The following is a 15,628-nucleotide window of genomic DNA, read 5'->3' on the forward strand; positions in this document are numbered from 1 at the left end:
GTAACACATCTGTCTCCCTGCATCAGTGCACAGAGCTATTCTGGAGTTACTGAAAGCTGTTGCTGTGGGGCACAGACAGTCATGAGAAGTAATTTCTTAAATAAAAAAAAAGCACAGAAACATGTCCAATTATTCAGCTATTTACTCAGGTTGGATGTTGAAAGCCTCGGGCACATGTTTGTTATACAGATTGTCACTGTGCAGCCTGTTGACATCTTATTCTCACAGTACACCTCAAATAATCACGACTTGCCATTTCATTTCACGAAGGTTTTTCATTATTTAAAGCTAAAACCCTCAAGACAGATGTTTCTGTATCCCATTGGTGATGGATGTAATTCTGCTGCACCTTCACAAAGGGCCGGACGTTTAGGGCCTTTCTATGTTATCCTGGGACTTTATGTCAGGATATCATAATGAACAATTCTCATAATCAATCAAATTGGTGAGTTAAATCTGACCAATCTCATAGATATGTTCAAGGTCAATTGTATAAATAACACATCTTTTAATATATTCCAACACAAATCATAACTAACTAATATACAGTACTGTGCAAAAGTCTTAGGCCACCATTAGATTTGTTGTTTTGTCAATGCTATGATGACTATATATAATTATTTATCAGAATACAATTAGAAATATAGGAAATATGCATTGGAAAACTAATCTTGAGTTTTGAAATAATGCTGGTGATGTTTCTTTGTTTGGTTTATAAGCAGGCGATATTGTTAGACATGAACATAAAAGGAAAAGAAAATTGCTGCACAGCTTTTCTAAGTTACAGTACGTCTGCAGCCCCCACCACCACTACCACCACACACAGCTCTCTGGAGGCGGCAGCAGCGCCAGGGCTGCTTCCAGAAATAGCCTAACCCCAATGATCCAGCTCTGCTGCGGCTGTGTAGGTGCCCAGTTGTGCTGCCGCATCGAGAGTCAAGGCGTTTGATGAGTTCACATCAGCCGACTGTGACAAGCAGGCTGAGCAGAGACTGATGTGGTCCGACTCTCACCGTCACACATTCAGTGAACAGACAGACGCGTACATGGGCGGACAGATAAAAGGTGACACCGTGACGATGGCCTAATCATTCAACACAAGACCTCACTCTTACAAAGAATTGGACTCAACCCTTCCAGCAAAATAAGGAACTTTTTTTTTTGCCTCCAGTGGGACTAAAAGATGTTTTAAAACAACAAAAATGTTTTAATTGTGCTTTGAAGTTATGCCTACCTAAAAATATACATTAAAATCAATGCCTAAATGGGAATGCATGAAAGAAAGCTGGTGAATGTAATAAACAGACTCTTAAGATCTTTTTGTACCACTGCCATTAACACACCTAGAAAACAACAATCATGTATTGGCTGAGCCACCCCCCTTGTGCTGCAGCTGCTGCTGCGCTCACACTGTATCCTTGAGCCTCCTGCCTTGTGTGTGAATGGTTCAATAAGTGCTGGTGGGACAGCAGGACAGAGATGAGGAGGCAGCTCATGTGGAGATTCACAGAGATGCAAAGACCACTTTCCTTCCTTTCTGTGACAGCTGTGTGCAGAGCGGGCCGGGGGTCTTACTGGGAGTAATGGTGTGGTATTTATATTATTATTATCAGTGACAGTGACCAGAAAATGAATGGGATGTACAACACAACATCACCGATGCTGCTGTTTGACCATAAATCCAGCGGTAATCAGCATGAAGCATCTTTCTGGTCTCTACAGTGGTGCATAAATCACAGCGCTAACAGACTCCTTTACTGCCGGACCCATCAGACAAGTTTATGGGGCAGTTATGAATAAAAGAAGGTGAACAACAAATGACAGGGGGGAGGAGAGAAGGCAGCTGGAGACTGAGGGGGGGAATACTAGACAGGAGAGTGATGAAGAGGGGGTAAATGACAACCGACATGGATCAGGTCACAGGAAGCAGCAGCACAATTCTTCTGAACCAAAGCTATGTGAAGCCAAACAAAAAAATGAATCAGCCATTACAAAGGGGCCTTGTTGTCGCCGTCTGTGGAGAAAACACAAGTGCCAGAGGAGTGTTTGTTTTGCTTAATGATCACACACCACCTGCTCCGAATTCACTCAACTGTCCCAGGTTCGCTTGGGGAGACAGACACCGCTCCTGAGAAGTGAGAAATTATTCTCCACTCACACCGATCGCTAGCCGCTCTCTCGGTCCCCAAATGAAGCATTTAAACGAGATATTCTTGGGGAGATGAGGCAGGCACACTATGCGATGCATCTGGATGGTGAATTTAACAACCTGAAGTGAGGAAGAAATGCATGAAATAAAAAGCTTGGCATGAAATATTGATGCACCTCCCAGAGTGACATCAGAATCACAGGCAGAGGAGCTGTAGAGGTAAATGTCAAATTTTTGATACACTATTTAGCTAATGGTTCGGTAGACTACTCCCTACCAGTTCTGTTTAAGGAAATGAGACTGGGGCAATACAAGGTGCTTAGATTCTACTGTGAGGTTTTAATTAAATGACAGGTTATTAAGCAAGCATGTTTTTTTTTCCTGTGAGATAATAAGACGTCACACAGGCACTAAATGAGAGCTGTCTTTGTTATTCTGGAGCAAGAATCAGACAGTTACAGGTGAAAGATAGTCTTCCCCCCCCCGTAACCTTCAACTGAGCTACAAAGTCAGACCCTGTGCTCACAGTGTATGAATGACAAAACGGAGTATTAGGGCTACATGGAGGACGAGTTTTGATTTGATTTGATTTATTCTTTCAAGCATGTAAAGACAGTTGATATATCAACACACATAATTTCACACATATCCAACACATTCATACACCACACCCAGTTCGAGGATAATTTCAAAATATCAAGAATAAAGTCAAAATACCATTTTGAGAATAAAGTCGAAATATGAAAGTTTGACTTTTCCCTTTATTCTGGACATTGAAAATAAAAAGGAAAAATATTTTTCATTACAATAATGATACCAAACATGTCTGTGTATGCTGTCAATTACTGTTCTTAGAAAGAAAATCGGAAACAGCAGCAGAGTGTGGAGCTCTAATGAGCAGGTCAGACTTAAAAAAAAGTTAATAAAAATTTTTTAAAAATGGAACTGGCCAAAAAAATTGCAATTGGTACATCTCTAGATTTAATGTCAAAAACAACTCTGCAAATATTGTTCACAATATTTTTGTAATTAAAAAAAATATTGATCACAACTGATTCAAATAATTGTACAGAAATGTAACTTCATTTTTTAACTTGTGGAATCAAATTTCTTTGTCAGACTTTATCCTGCACTGACTAAACTAAAGGCACAAATACTAAGCATAATAAAGGAATACGGTCTACAAACAATGTTTTATGTTGCTTCGTTTGTTTTTGCAGTTGAGCAACTTAGACCTAAATGAGAAAAACAAGTTCGAAAGTATCATGTAGAGATCAAGCAACATCTTGATATCTTCCCTGTCCGCTTCTACTTTTCTCCTCTGTACCAACAGTCAAAATGGCGTGACATACTCTACATTTAGAAAGGCTCGTCTCTCCTTGTTCATGTTTCTTCCGCCTTCCTATCTACTAACTCATCTTATCTCTGTCATCCAGCAGCCAGATGTGCAGCTGCCTGGCAACGACCAAAACAGAACATTTCATCTCTGAACAAGTGGGTGAAAAAAACCTCTGCAGCTAATGGCTCTAGAGTTTGTGAGCCAGCCTGGCATAGAATCATGACTTCACGTCTTTACCATTTCTACTCTACAAACTCAACTCCAAATCTAATCTAATGCAACTAATCACTACAAACCAGCTGCAGACAGGCTATTAAAGAGAGACAGGAAAAACAATGTTCTCTAGAGATAAGCAGCAAATAGTGAATGACTGTGCTGAGTGTATGGAGATACAGCAGAAGAGGACTGAGTGGTAACTAGAAGTGAAAGGTCTGATGACTAAGGGGGAGAGAATTAATGAAGATTCAAACGTTACACCAAGTCAAAAATAAAAAAAGAAACATTTCAAATGGATGGATTTTCTAATTAATTCAAGAGGTGCTGTTATGGAAAGAGTAAAAATTATTCCAATGGACGAAATATACACTATACGTTCACAGATTAGCAGGACAACACAGTCAGGAATATTAAACATTCTGTATGGACATGCTGGCTGTCAGTTTTCCCCGTTCATCAACTTCAGTTTTACATCTCATATGTTGATTAGCAAACATGTTCCACAGTGACCGAGTCAACAACATGTGCTCTTCTCTCGGTCATGCTAATCAGCAGTTATATATACACACCATAAAAATGCCATCAAAGCTAAATGTACAGTAAAGATTGTCACACTGCAGTCAGTGTCAAGCCTGCCAGGACTCCACGAATGTCTGTTGAACTCACTGCACTAGTCCCGTACCTGAAACCCATGCAAAGGCAATAGCCACCCATAATACAGTGCAGCTTTGTGGCTCAAGGTTTCTGCATTTGAGCCAATTGATCAGAAAGTTTCTTTTGATGGATGTTGTTTTTTTATGCGTGAGATTTTGCGCAAGCTCTCTGTTTTGTTTACACTCAGCTAGCTCCTCACGCTCAGTGGTAATGACGAAACAGTCACCCAGTGCAGTGATGTATGTCACTGATGGAGGTCTATGACACAGACGAATAAGCTGATCCAGGACTGCCACACTGGTGGACATTAACAGTGAGTAGTGGCAAATAATTGCGGGCTTAGTTTCCGCATGCGGAGTGTTGAAAATACTGCCAATAGATAAAATGACCAGACATATCCTTTTGTGTTTTGAAGGAGGAGGAGGACGAACCTGGACCTGCCATTTCCTTCTTTATTCAAAAGAATATAACGTTAAACAAAATTTCAGTTCAGGGGGATCAAATAGGTGAAATAAGTAGAAAACCAGTTTATAGCATTTTCAAACATCACACTAGGATTTATATTATTTTACAGACATAGATTTTATATATTTTTGTCTGTTTATAGCATTCGTAGACTTTCTATGTTATCATTTGTTCTAGTGTTGTGTTTTTGTCTGGAACTTCTAAAGCTGCCATCTTGGCCTGGGCATCTTGAAAAAGAGGTTTATAACCTCAGTGGGATTCCTCTGGTTAAATATTGATTAATGTTATAACTGGCAGAAATTATGGCTAAAACTAAAAACAAGACCAAAGGTGTAATAAAAAAAATATCCTTTCACACTCTTTGCAAATCCATCTCCACTTGATTACTCTTTACAGCCCCTTTAAAAGCAAAAACTAAATAGACCTACAAGTCTGCTTTGAATTCCAAGTCTAGAAGCCAACGATTAAAATGCTGTTACTCCTTTGACACCCACCTCTTTGACTTCCAGCAGCCGTCCTGGGTACTGGCTCTTGGCCCGCCGAGCTGCGGATGGAGATTTGTGGTGGGTGATGGTGACTATGTTGCTGGGTGAGGTCGTGTGGCCCAGGTGCCTCTGGGAACCCGGGGATGAAGATGGGGTTAGGTGGGGGAGGAGGGAGAAGCTACGGGTCCGACCAGAGGATGAGGAGCCCTGGGGGAGGGAGGGGGCAATACAGACAGGGAGAGAGACAGTTGTGTGGGAAGCTGAACATGATCACATAAAAGTGGAGAAACAAAAACTATCTTCAGTGAGGAATCCCAGGTTGCTACTGCCCCACCTGATCCGAGAAACATGTGGGAGAACTGATCTCATTTAGTGCCGCTATGTAAATACCAGTTAGTGTCTGGCAGACAGGAGGAAGTGCTGTTTTGTTCCAGCTCTGGTAGTCTTCAACATCATACGTTATAAACCTGGTCGAGCACCTTTTGAAATGATGGTGTAATTTGCTCAAAAGCAGCAAATGTCAATATACAGTATATATCATGGCATGATGACACTTCTGGTGTTGACAGGAAGCTAAAAGACAAAATTACAGAGTCAGTTCCTTGATGCTGAAACACATGACGTCGCTGCAGCAGCTAAGTTTGTGAATGGAAACACAAAGTTCAGCTGAGTTTTAGAAGAAGGTACTCAACCCTTTTATTGCACTGCTTCTCTCTGTGCCACTACTAAGGTCAGATAACTTCATTTATTTTGGTGCCTCCTCCTCGTCCCCTCCTCCTCTTTAGTTAGCTGACCCCTGTGCTCACACAGGCAGCGATGTCAGACCAGTATCTCTCGTCTGTCTTTACTCTCCATTAGTTTAGAGCAGTGCACCAGAGAGTTATCCCTCAGAGGAGCACAAAGGTCTGATCACTGAGGTGGTGAAAGTAAAACAGATCAAATGAACAGCTTCCACCCCCAGAGTGCTGCTCATCAAACAGGAAACAACCAGCATTGGTGATTTTTATTTTATTTTGAGTGATGCTGTTTGCTCTACAGTAAATGAGGCAATCAAATGTATGACTAGCCTGGTATTGTAACATGACATGCGTGATTAGGAGTTAACTGCAGAGTCATTTTAAACGACTGCAAGCAAACACACCACACTAACTGAAAATACATCTTTCTTGATGCCTCCAAACACTAAACAGAGGGAGTTATAGTAGGCGGCTCCTTTTGTAATCATTTTAACATAAAATAGTCCACCTACAAGAGGGAACACTGCTGTACTGTGCAAGGCTAAGCCACAAGCCGTGAGTAAGCAGAAAACGTACAGGCTTTCAGGAGCACGAACAGAGACTGGCTGTCCCCCAGAACTGGCAGAGAGCCCCGATCCTGTCAATAAACTGGATCGAAAAGAAAAGTCTGAGCAAGAAACTTCAAAGAGGGAAAGGAAAGGGGGCAGCGACAGAAGGGTAGAGAAAAGTATGAGGTACAGGTGTGAGCAACAATATAGTGCTACAGTGCCTAAATGGGCCGTGATGTGAGTTGGGTGTTTCAATCACACAAGAGAGGCAGCACCTGTACACCCCCTGATGTTTGTTTTTTCGCTGGCACTTGACCGTGGGTGGACTTGGCCCTGTGAGGGGCAGCGTAGGTACAAATATACAACAATCAGATACTGAGCTGTTTTTTTACACACCACAGGGAACAAAACTAATTACACACACTCAGCTATTTGATAATAACCTTAGTTTCAAAAACAGTCAAGTACACATTCAGCATGAAATTATCAACTGAAAATAGTGAGCTTTGATCCAACTGATTTTATTCTGGTTTTTAATGTTAATGCTTTCTTTGGCGACTGCATGTAAAGCACTTTGACTCACCTCGATTTGAAATAACTAAATAAAGCTGCCGCGCTTGATTCAAGCCTAGAAGATTATTGTGGGGAAAAGCCTTGTAAACAGCACTGTATCTTTGTTATGCAAAATGTTTATTATAGTCAGTAGAAATTACATTATTTTAGGTGAAGCTCTTTCTTTTCCAACCTTATTGCAACATATAAACCTATTCCTACAGTAGCAAAAGCTGAACCAAAACACAGCTTTAGACAGGGGCTATGCAGCACACACAGACTTTCTTTATTGGAGGAGACAGTAACCATTACCAGCGCTAATCAAAGCTCCACAGTTTGACTCTGTGTCCTGCCTGTCGGGGCTGTGTGTGCTTGTAGTTTAGCCTCACAGCAGCACAGTGACCACATGGGGGGACTGGCTGTTAATCAACTGGATAACCTGCAGCTGTGCTCACTGTCCAGCTGAGCTGCTCTGCTTCTCAACTTGCAGCAAGGTGGATACAACCACATCAACGCCAATAAAGCTTTTTCAAAATAAGACATCCCAGGTGCGTGCCGGTTCCCTTAATTGCGTCTACATTTTCCTCACTTGTGCCTTTTCCTTGCTTCTTAAGAAACTAGATGCCACTGAAGATACAAGAAGAGACGCGAGGATGTGACACACTGAGGAAACACATTTTTGTGAAAATGTGATGACCTTTTACCTGAACCATTTTGACGCAGATTCATCATTTTTGTAAAAATGTGATGACCTTTTACCTGAACCATAATCAGAAGTAGCATCTATTTATTATAATGAACAACACAGAAGGATCAAGTGTCAGTCGGCTTTGATGGTTTAGGTTTGTGAGTGCTTTCTATTATAATGTGCTCACTCCTTTAGGTCTCTTCATCACGTCTTTACTGGGTCATATTGCAAGTTAATAATGGGAGCAAGTCCAGATGAACAGAAAGTTGGTTTGAGGGCTAGTAAAACATTTTTAGGTGGGTGTGGTTTGTTAGGGGAATTCTGTTTCTCAGTCCTGCCTTATGTATTGTTATACTGGATCACATTACTATCCTATTTACACCCGGTGGCGGTGTCAAACTTCATTCTTTATCTGGATGTGTGGCAATGGAAAAACACACAGAACAATGCATGCACTGGGACTGGAATGTGATTGGATCAGTCGGACCACAGGGTTATTTGACATGCTGAATCGGCATCAAGCCTTTTCAGACCGCTCTGATTGGCTGTTCAGCTTTGCGGATCAATGCACCATGCATCATGTCCTGCCTTCAGCATGCTGGTGTGGGAAAAAACACCATCAGAGAACCTACCCTGAGGAAAAGTTAAAAAAATACATACACATATTGTGTGAAACAAAAGGGAATATATGATGCAAGTGGGGTGTGTGTTGTGCATTTTTGTCCACCCTTCTATGAACATTCTCTCAGTGCCCTGCTAACTGGGAAATGTGACATAATCAAAAGCTTTAGAATCATTATTATTATTTGAGTTGAGAATTGTCAAACTGTTCTAATGTGTCTGAAAGGTTCTGATTCAACTCCATGACAGTTTCTGATGTTACAGCATCTGAAATTTTACAATTGGGATTGTAACAATATTTTCAGGTGTTTCTGTTATTTTGTCCACCATATATCCGTCCACATATAAAGTACTGTACATTCTAACACAAAGAAGGAAACTAGCATTTCAGCCAACTCTACTTCATGTTTGTTTCTCTACATCAACTTCAAAATAAAAGTCCCCATATGAAAACTCTGAAAAATGTATTTACTGCATCTGTATCCATCATCAGTACAAAATGCATCAGCAATCTTTTGTCCAGTTTCTTATAAAGACTCAACAGTTACCGTTTTTTGAAATACATAAATCCTGCTACACATGTTCCACCACAGCGGTGCATTATGTGGCTGAGCCTCATTATCCGAGTAGCTGCGATAATGATCTGAGATCCAGACAGTGCAGCTCAGGGACGGATTATACCGCAGCGGTGGGTACAGTAATAACAGCTACTGCCGTGGAACTGCCCCACGGTCACTGAACAGGAACAAAACACCCGCTCAGCTTCACAGGGCAGAAAGAAAAAGGGAGCAGATATTCGTCCTCCTGCCTTTTTTCCTTGCTTATCCAATTTTCTCAGATTTTTTTGAAGGCTTATCTCACCACGACTGAGCAGAGTAATTAGACTTTCCCTTTGCTCCAGCTGTGCAGCAGTTTGAAGTGGTGAAGACCTACATGCTGGATAAGCGATCCAGCAATGAGGCGGTAAAATGCAGGTGCAGTATTTAATTGTTTAAAAAGACACATGAAAGTGTTTTTTTTTCAACACTGGAAAAAAGTATGAGGACCGACAGAGCTTTCTGTTTCATTTCTCTTGTTTGGAGGTGATACTGTGTTTGTTAGATGTATAGAGCAACTCAGGTGCATGTGGTGACTCACCAGGACCTCGTGACCTCCTCCTGCTCTCTCCACAGTCAGGTGCTCATCTGAGCCCTTCAGCTTCCTCACCTGAAACCAAACAAGTACACATTCAAATTAAATTAAAAAATTTAAAAAAACTGCAAACAGCAGAAACACCTTTCAAAGCAATACAACAAAATCATAAGTTCATCCTTACAAATCAAGACCTCTCTGGCAACAAAACCAAAACACTGTAAGCCTCAGAAAAGTAGGATTTGTAGCAGGTCAGTTGTCCTGAGCTGTGTTAGCTCGTACAGGCTGTACAGTATCTTGTGCATGTTTTATAATGATAAACAGACATTTCACTGGAAAAAAATCTGCCTTCACCACTTCCATGTACAAAGTAAAGATTAACAGCAAAAGTTGCTAAAGTTCAATATACACATCATAAAATGAACTTCAGAAGTTAAAACCTCTGCTCAAAGCTTATGTCAGGCATCTCAGCAACACCGACTTGTTCAATCACAGCTGTAGCAAAACCAGTGAGAAAAAATCTGCCTTTACCACTTCCATGTACAAAGTAAAGATTAACAGCAAAAGTTGCTAAAGAAATAATGAAGTTAGGATTATTTCTGTCCTTCATGCACTGCTGATTTCAGCACTGTCATGACCTGCAGTGGAGCTCCAGAAAGAGTTCAATAACCAGCCTCATTCTCCACCGAACTGGGAGAATCCCCACACAGACAGAGTCACCCAAATAAAAATGCACATGCCTAAATATTCATCTATAAAGTCCATATAAAAGGGACATTTAGCTACACACTCGTGCTCATGTAAATCTGCAGGAGCTTGTTACCATATTTCCCTAAATCTCTAAGACTTCTGTCAAATGGAAGTGCTAAAAATATTCTTGAATTATTCAAGCAAATGAAGCTTCACATGACACATGAAGGCTGAGTTCTTCACCTTGTGCAGAAGCAGCACGCTGTATTTGAAAATGGTGTCCCTCCTGAATCCTTTAACATTTTGTCTCCTCATTAAATGCTATCTTTTTAATCATGTGACTCTTTTACTTTTACCAGTTTGTGTGAACTGTAAATTTCCAATTAGTGAATAATTAACCTTTTACCTGATCTAGGTTTGACCTTATGAAGCCCTGATGAGAAGGACAGGTCAAGACTTCATAGAGAAAACGGGTCATTTTAGATGACGATAGGAGAAAAGCCAGAAAAGAGCAGTGGAGTCATCTACAGGATTGTTCCAGTGCTGTAAATATCTAGAGGGAATGCTAAATGACTCAAAGGGGATGATCCCACTTAAAATGGAAACTGGTATTTTAAAAAATCTGCCATCTGTTAGACTAACTAAAAGCAGAGCAAAGTAGGAGAGGGCCAGGACTTCTGGGGACTAAACAAAGGGTTTTCACCAAGTGGAGGACTTGCTCCTGTGCAGAGCGGCAAACTGTTGAACTTGAGTTTCCTGAAATGACTGAATAGGAACTTGCCAGGAAATGTGACTTCTCCTCCCGGACAACACATAATACAAGCCCGGACCAGGGTCGTGTTTGCAACTCTGTGCATGTTTTACCTTGGTACTGCTGTCAGAGTGACGCCTGGCACACGCCTGGAGTTGACTGATCCAAAACTGCTGCTCCTTGGCATTGGAGGCTGCAAAGACACACAGACCCAAAATGCCATGACCAGTAAAACAATCTTTCTTTAAAACTATCGGAATACTTGGCTTCACAGTCAGGTCGATATGCAGTTGTGTTTTATTTTGTTTTGGTTTTATTGTTTTAGTAGTGCTTTTTAGCCGTTATACATGTTCTGCTGTGAAGCACTCTGGGCTCCGCTGGAGTTGTAAAGTGCTATATAAATAAAGTTTTATTATTATTTTAAAAAAGCCGAGAGCCGTGGTGTGTCGATGTGTCTTCCGTTAAAAGGAGTTTTCCCTCCACACTGTTGCCAGGCACCTGGGGGATTTGTTGGGATTTTTCCTCTATATTATTAATAATAAGCAAGGTCTAGACCTCACTTTGCAAAGTGTCCTGAGATGACCTTTGTTGTGATTTGGCAAATAAAACTGAAATGAATTGAAATGAATCTACAGTACAGTATGGTAGGTGAAAACTGCCCTAATTAAAGACATAGTATCCCAACAAAAAACCCAAAATGGCAACACTGAAAAATCAAGTGAGTATTTTCCACTTATCCAGTTTTTAGTAACACATTTGTTCTTTGTTTTACTATTCCTTAATAGCAGTTCAGCAAAGAAATGCTGTGTGAGGAAACAAAGAGATACTCACTTGACTTGATAACTACTCAGACTGCCTATTAGCTCTGGCTGAACTTCAGAATTCATTTCACAAAGCACAGAACAGGAGGAACAGTTACAGTGAACACAAACTGCTTTTATATCCATCCACTGTTTTAAAAAAAAAAGACCTGATATCTTATATAATCAGTCACTGGAAACAGTTTTGGGTTGTGAAATCTATGCAGGTTTCACGTGAGAGCACGTCACTGGCTCATGACAGCACTTTGCAGAACACATCAAGAGGAATGAGACACCCTAAACCCTGAATGTGGACGTTAGACCCATAAGACTGTGGGGGAGGAAAATGGGAAATCTACCTAACACTTAACTACAGATCATGACTTAAATGAAGTTTCTGACAAAATACCAGACTCGATTCATATCCAAACTAATGCTGATGTTTCTGTTCAGTGAGCCAGAAAACAACTTAAGTCCAAAATAAAATACACATATGCATGACAATACTAGAGGCTTAACTCACTGAACTGTAACTAAAAATATTTCCTTTTGAACATTTCCCCATCCAATCGTTTCTTTCCCAATACAACAACTCTACCAGATTTAAAATGTGTTTACTTCACCGCATGGAACTCATTCAGATCAAAATATCTGTTATGTACAGTCCAAGCTTGTTTCTGTAAACACGAGGGAACAAATTGAGTGTCAGATTTTCTAAAATCTTCTGAAACCTCCTTTCTGACAGAGGCATCAGGGAGACTTGTGTCTATCGGTGGAAACAGACAACCTGACAGTCACTCTATGCAGCCAGATGTGTGGAAGTGTGAGAGCACTGTAGGCAGGGCTCACAAAGAGAGACCGACTGCCATGTTGTCCTCAAGAATTTAACCTCACATGTTATATGATCTGGTTCATTTGAAGCACACCGGACCCTTGGATCCATTCTTGCTTGAAATACATTGGATTCTACTCCAGCTGCCAGACATTTTTCATCTACTTGTCTTCAGGATTTTTTTTTTTTTTTTTTCAAAAATTTGCAAATGAAGGGCGTCGCCCCCCCCCCCCGTCACTGACTGGATAACGAGGATGAATAAATTCATAACATTTATTAAAAATTATATTATCTCCAAAATTAAACTTTGGACTCCTCTGAGACTTTTTCTATTAAATGTGTTTATTTGCCGAGTGTGGTTATTGCGGTGTACAGAGAATTCAATCTGCACTTGTCAATCAATGGCAGTGCACACGTCTGCCTCAACACCTGCAGAGATCCTCTTTAAGTGAAGAGCCAGCTTAGAGAAAATGAGACATTCACAGAAACTCTTGACAGGTGAGGCATTGGAGAACTGCTCTCCCACTCCCAGTGGGAGAGAATTCATATGAAAACGCCTGTACTGAGCTGTTCCTCTGCAAAAAAATACCCAGTAACAGCCTTCGTTCTTGTTGTCATCATCCACACTCACTCAAAAAGGGACCACTTATCCAGAGAGAGAGAGAGCAAGCGTCTAAATCAGATATGGTTGTGATGTGCACAAGCCTAGCTGTGGTTTAAATTGATCAGTTGTCAGTATTGAGCAGAGCAGCCTCTGCAAGCGGCTGCGTTAATATGCACCTGGTGGCACAGACGCACTACTTAGCCAAGAGCAGCATGTGCTGTTCTCATTCAGGGTGAATACTATGACACTGATGAATATATTCAAAGCTGGTTTTGTGTCGTGCTAAATGCATGAGGTCTGCACTGGAAAATGAGGGTGCTAACAACAAAAATAAAAGGCTGGTCCACCTGCCTATTTGAATGGGCGACAACAGACACTGCCCGTCCTAGTGTGTGTGTGTCTGATTTAAATGTCAATATCTTTCCCAGAGAGGTGGGTAAACTGAACATTGCTGAGTAAGTAAGTGAGAGAGAGAAAAACATCCATCCCAGTCAATCACAGCACCACCATCGACGTCTAATTACTTGCTTTTTAATTACAGCAATGTGAATGACGTTATTGGTTATGATAATGGGAAGACTGGGGATTAATGCTTGGACCAGCAGTTAGATTTGTAAAAGTGCTGGAAGATATTATGACCAGGGGCATTTTAAAGATATATTTCAAGAAAATGGACAGGCTGACTAGCAGCAGCTACCAGTAACCAGACTGCTCTAATCAAAATGACACTAGGTTGATATTTCAGATTTAACTTTAGGTTTATTTGCCTTTAATAGTTTTTATTCATGATCAAACTACTGTATCTCACAGTGTGGCTGATTTTAGTTTCTTATGCAGTAGTACAGCACAGGGGACTCGAATGTTATATTTAAGCTGAATAACTGTTACTTTAGTGATATTTTAACCCATGCATGTACTGTATGTGAACTGTTGCTACTTAATAAAATGAAAAATGCAAAACTTTGTCAATATGACATATTTTTGTCCTTGAATGGCAGCCCACTAAAAGACTACCCAAGATGGAATATGAAAGGCAATGAGTTGGTTTCTCTCTTTACTTTGCCATTGAAATAAAGTGATATGGTTAAAAAAAGAACCCCCTATTAAAGGTCGAGTTGGGTAAGAAAATGGATGTTTTCATCTCTGTACAATACATATGAAGCTACTAGCAGTCAGGGTAGATTAACAAACATGTTCGGAGGCTTGTCAGAACAGAAAATGATGCAGTGGTCTTTTAATAAATGATTCAAAGTGAAACTGAGTGACAGGAAACTTAATCAAAACCCTCTTGTGGGAAAAAAACGTCAACCTAAGAACAGAGGTGGCATTTAAAGCTTTGGAAACTGACCATCAGTGAGATGATACGCAGCTTCAAAGCTATGCCTGAGAAAGTGGAAAATGACTCCCGACTGAACCTTAAAGCTACTTTTCCTCCCTTCAAAGCAGGCTTCTCATGCTAACCAGATCTGAGCGTACCAACTAATCTTTATCACCAACTGTTGAGGACACATGTGAGCCACTATGTCCCCTGCTGTTTCAGAAAATTAAAGGTTTTTTGTTTTGTCCAAATAGTAATAACCCACTACAATTATTTTCAAAGAGGAAATATTTAAAAGGCTGTTTTATGTTGTTGGGGCATTTGAGAATTTTGCCACAGGCTGAGGTCAGTGTGAGGTCATACCTCTGAGTTTGTACATCTCTCCGTTGACAGAGTTTACAATGAACATGTGTGGAGCCTCATCACTCGGGGTTACAGAGGCGCCCAGCAGAGGGAGGGATCCACGGGGCCTCTGGCTCTTCCCCTGCTCATTGACAAAGTACTGCAGCTGTCCCAACTCCGGATCTAACACGAAGTACCTGCATGGAAGGAAAACAGAGACAGAGAGGAAAGTTAAGAAAGTAACGAGCCAGAGAGAAATGAGGGGGTGAAGCCCAGTTAATGTTAGCATCATTTTGTTTTATGTCCTCATTATGTTGCCTACTAGGAAACTTTTTTTATCCTCCTGTTGTACAAACTTTGCAGAATGTGGGAAACACTAGGAAAGTTATAGGAGGTTTATGATTGCAAGGAGTCAAGAGAGCTGCCATAAAAAAAGAAAAGACACAATGCCCTTAAATTCCTCACCATGCAACAAAGCCTGCAGGATATTGTCTACCTCACTACTCTTCACAGAAGATCTGTTAAGAAATAGCCCATGCGTACACATTAAGCCCTGCTCTCACCAACGTCAAGCCAGCAAGCTCAGCTCCAAATTACTGACGGTAGCGATCAGTGCTGTGTTCTTGAGCAGAACCCGCAGCTTGAGGCGTGGATATTAAACTTATATTCTCCCCTCTGTGATTAGTAAATAACATTCAGTTACTCC

At 40.9% G+C, this 15,628-nt stretch overlaps 1 protein-coding gene across 2 annotated transcripts in view; it reads right to left on the reverse strand.

Moving 5' to 3' along the window:
* osbpl10a (oxysterol binding protein-like 10a) overlaps positions 1-15,628 on the reverse strand; it is a 46,299-nt gene that overhangs the window by 23,523 nt on the left and 7,148 nt on the right. Inside the window, exons 2-5 of one of the 2 annotated variants that reach the window (XM_020597699.1) lie at positions 14,944-15,119; positions 11,140-11,219; positions 9,592-9,660; positions 5,318-5,515 (exon numbers count right to left, since the gene is read on the reverse strand). In XM_020597699.1, coding sequence (XP_020453355.1) covers positions 5,318-5,515; positions 9,592-9,660; positions 11,140-11,219; positions 14,944-15,119 — 523 coding nt within the window. The remainder of the gene's footprint in view (positions 1-5,317; positions 5,516-9,591; positions 9,661-11,139; positions 11,220-14,943; positions 15,120-15,628) is intronic. The other variant, XM_020597700.1, reaches the window with a different exon arrangement.

This window comes from Monopterus albus, unplaced genomic scaffold (assembly GCF_001952655.1).
Source record: "Monopterus albus unplaced genomic scaffold, M_albus_1.0 scaffold34.1, whole genome shotgun sequence".
Lineage (NCBI taxonomy): Eukaryota > Metazoa > Chordata > Actinopteri > Synbranchiformes > Synbranchidae > Monopterus > Monopterus albus.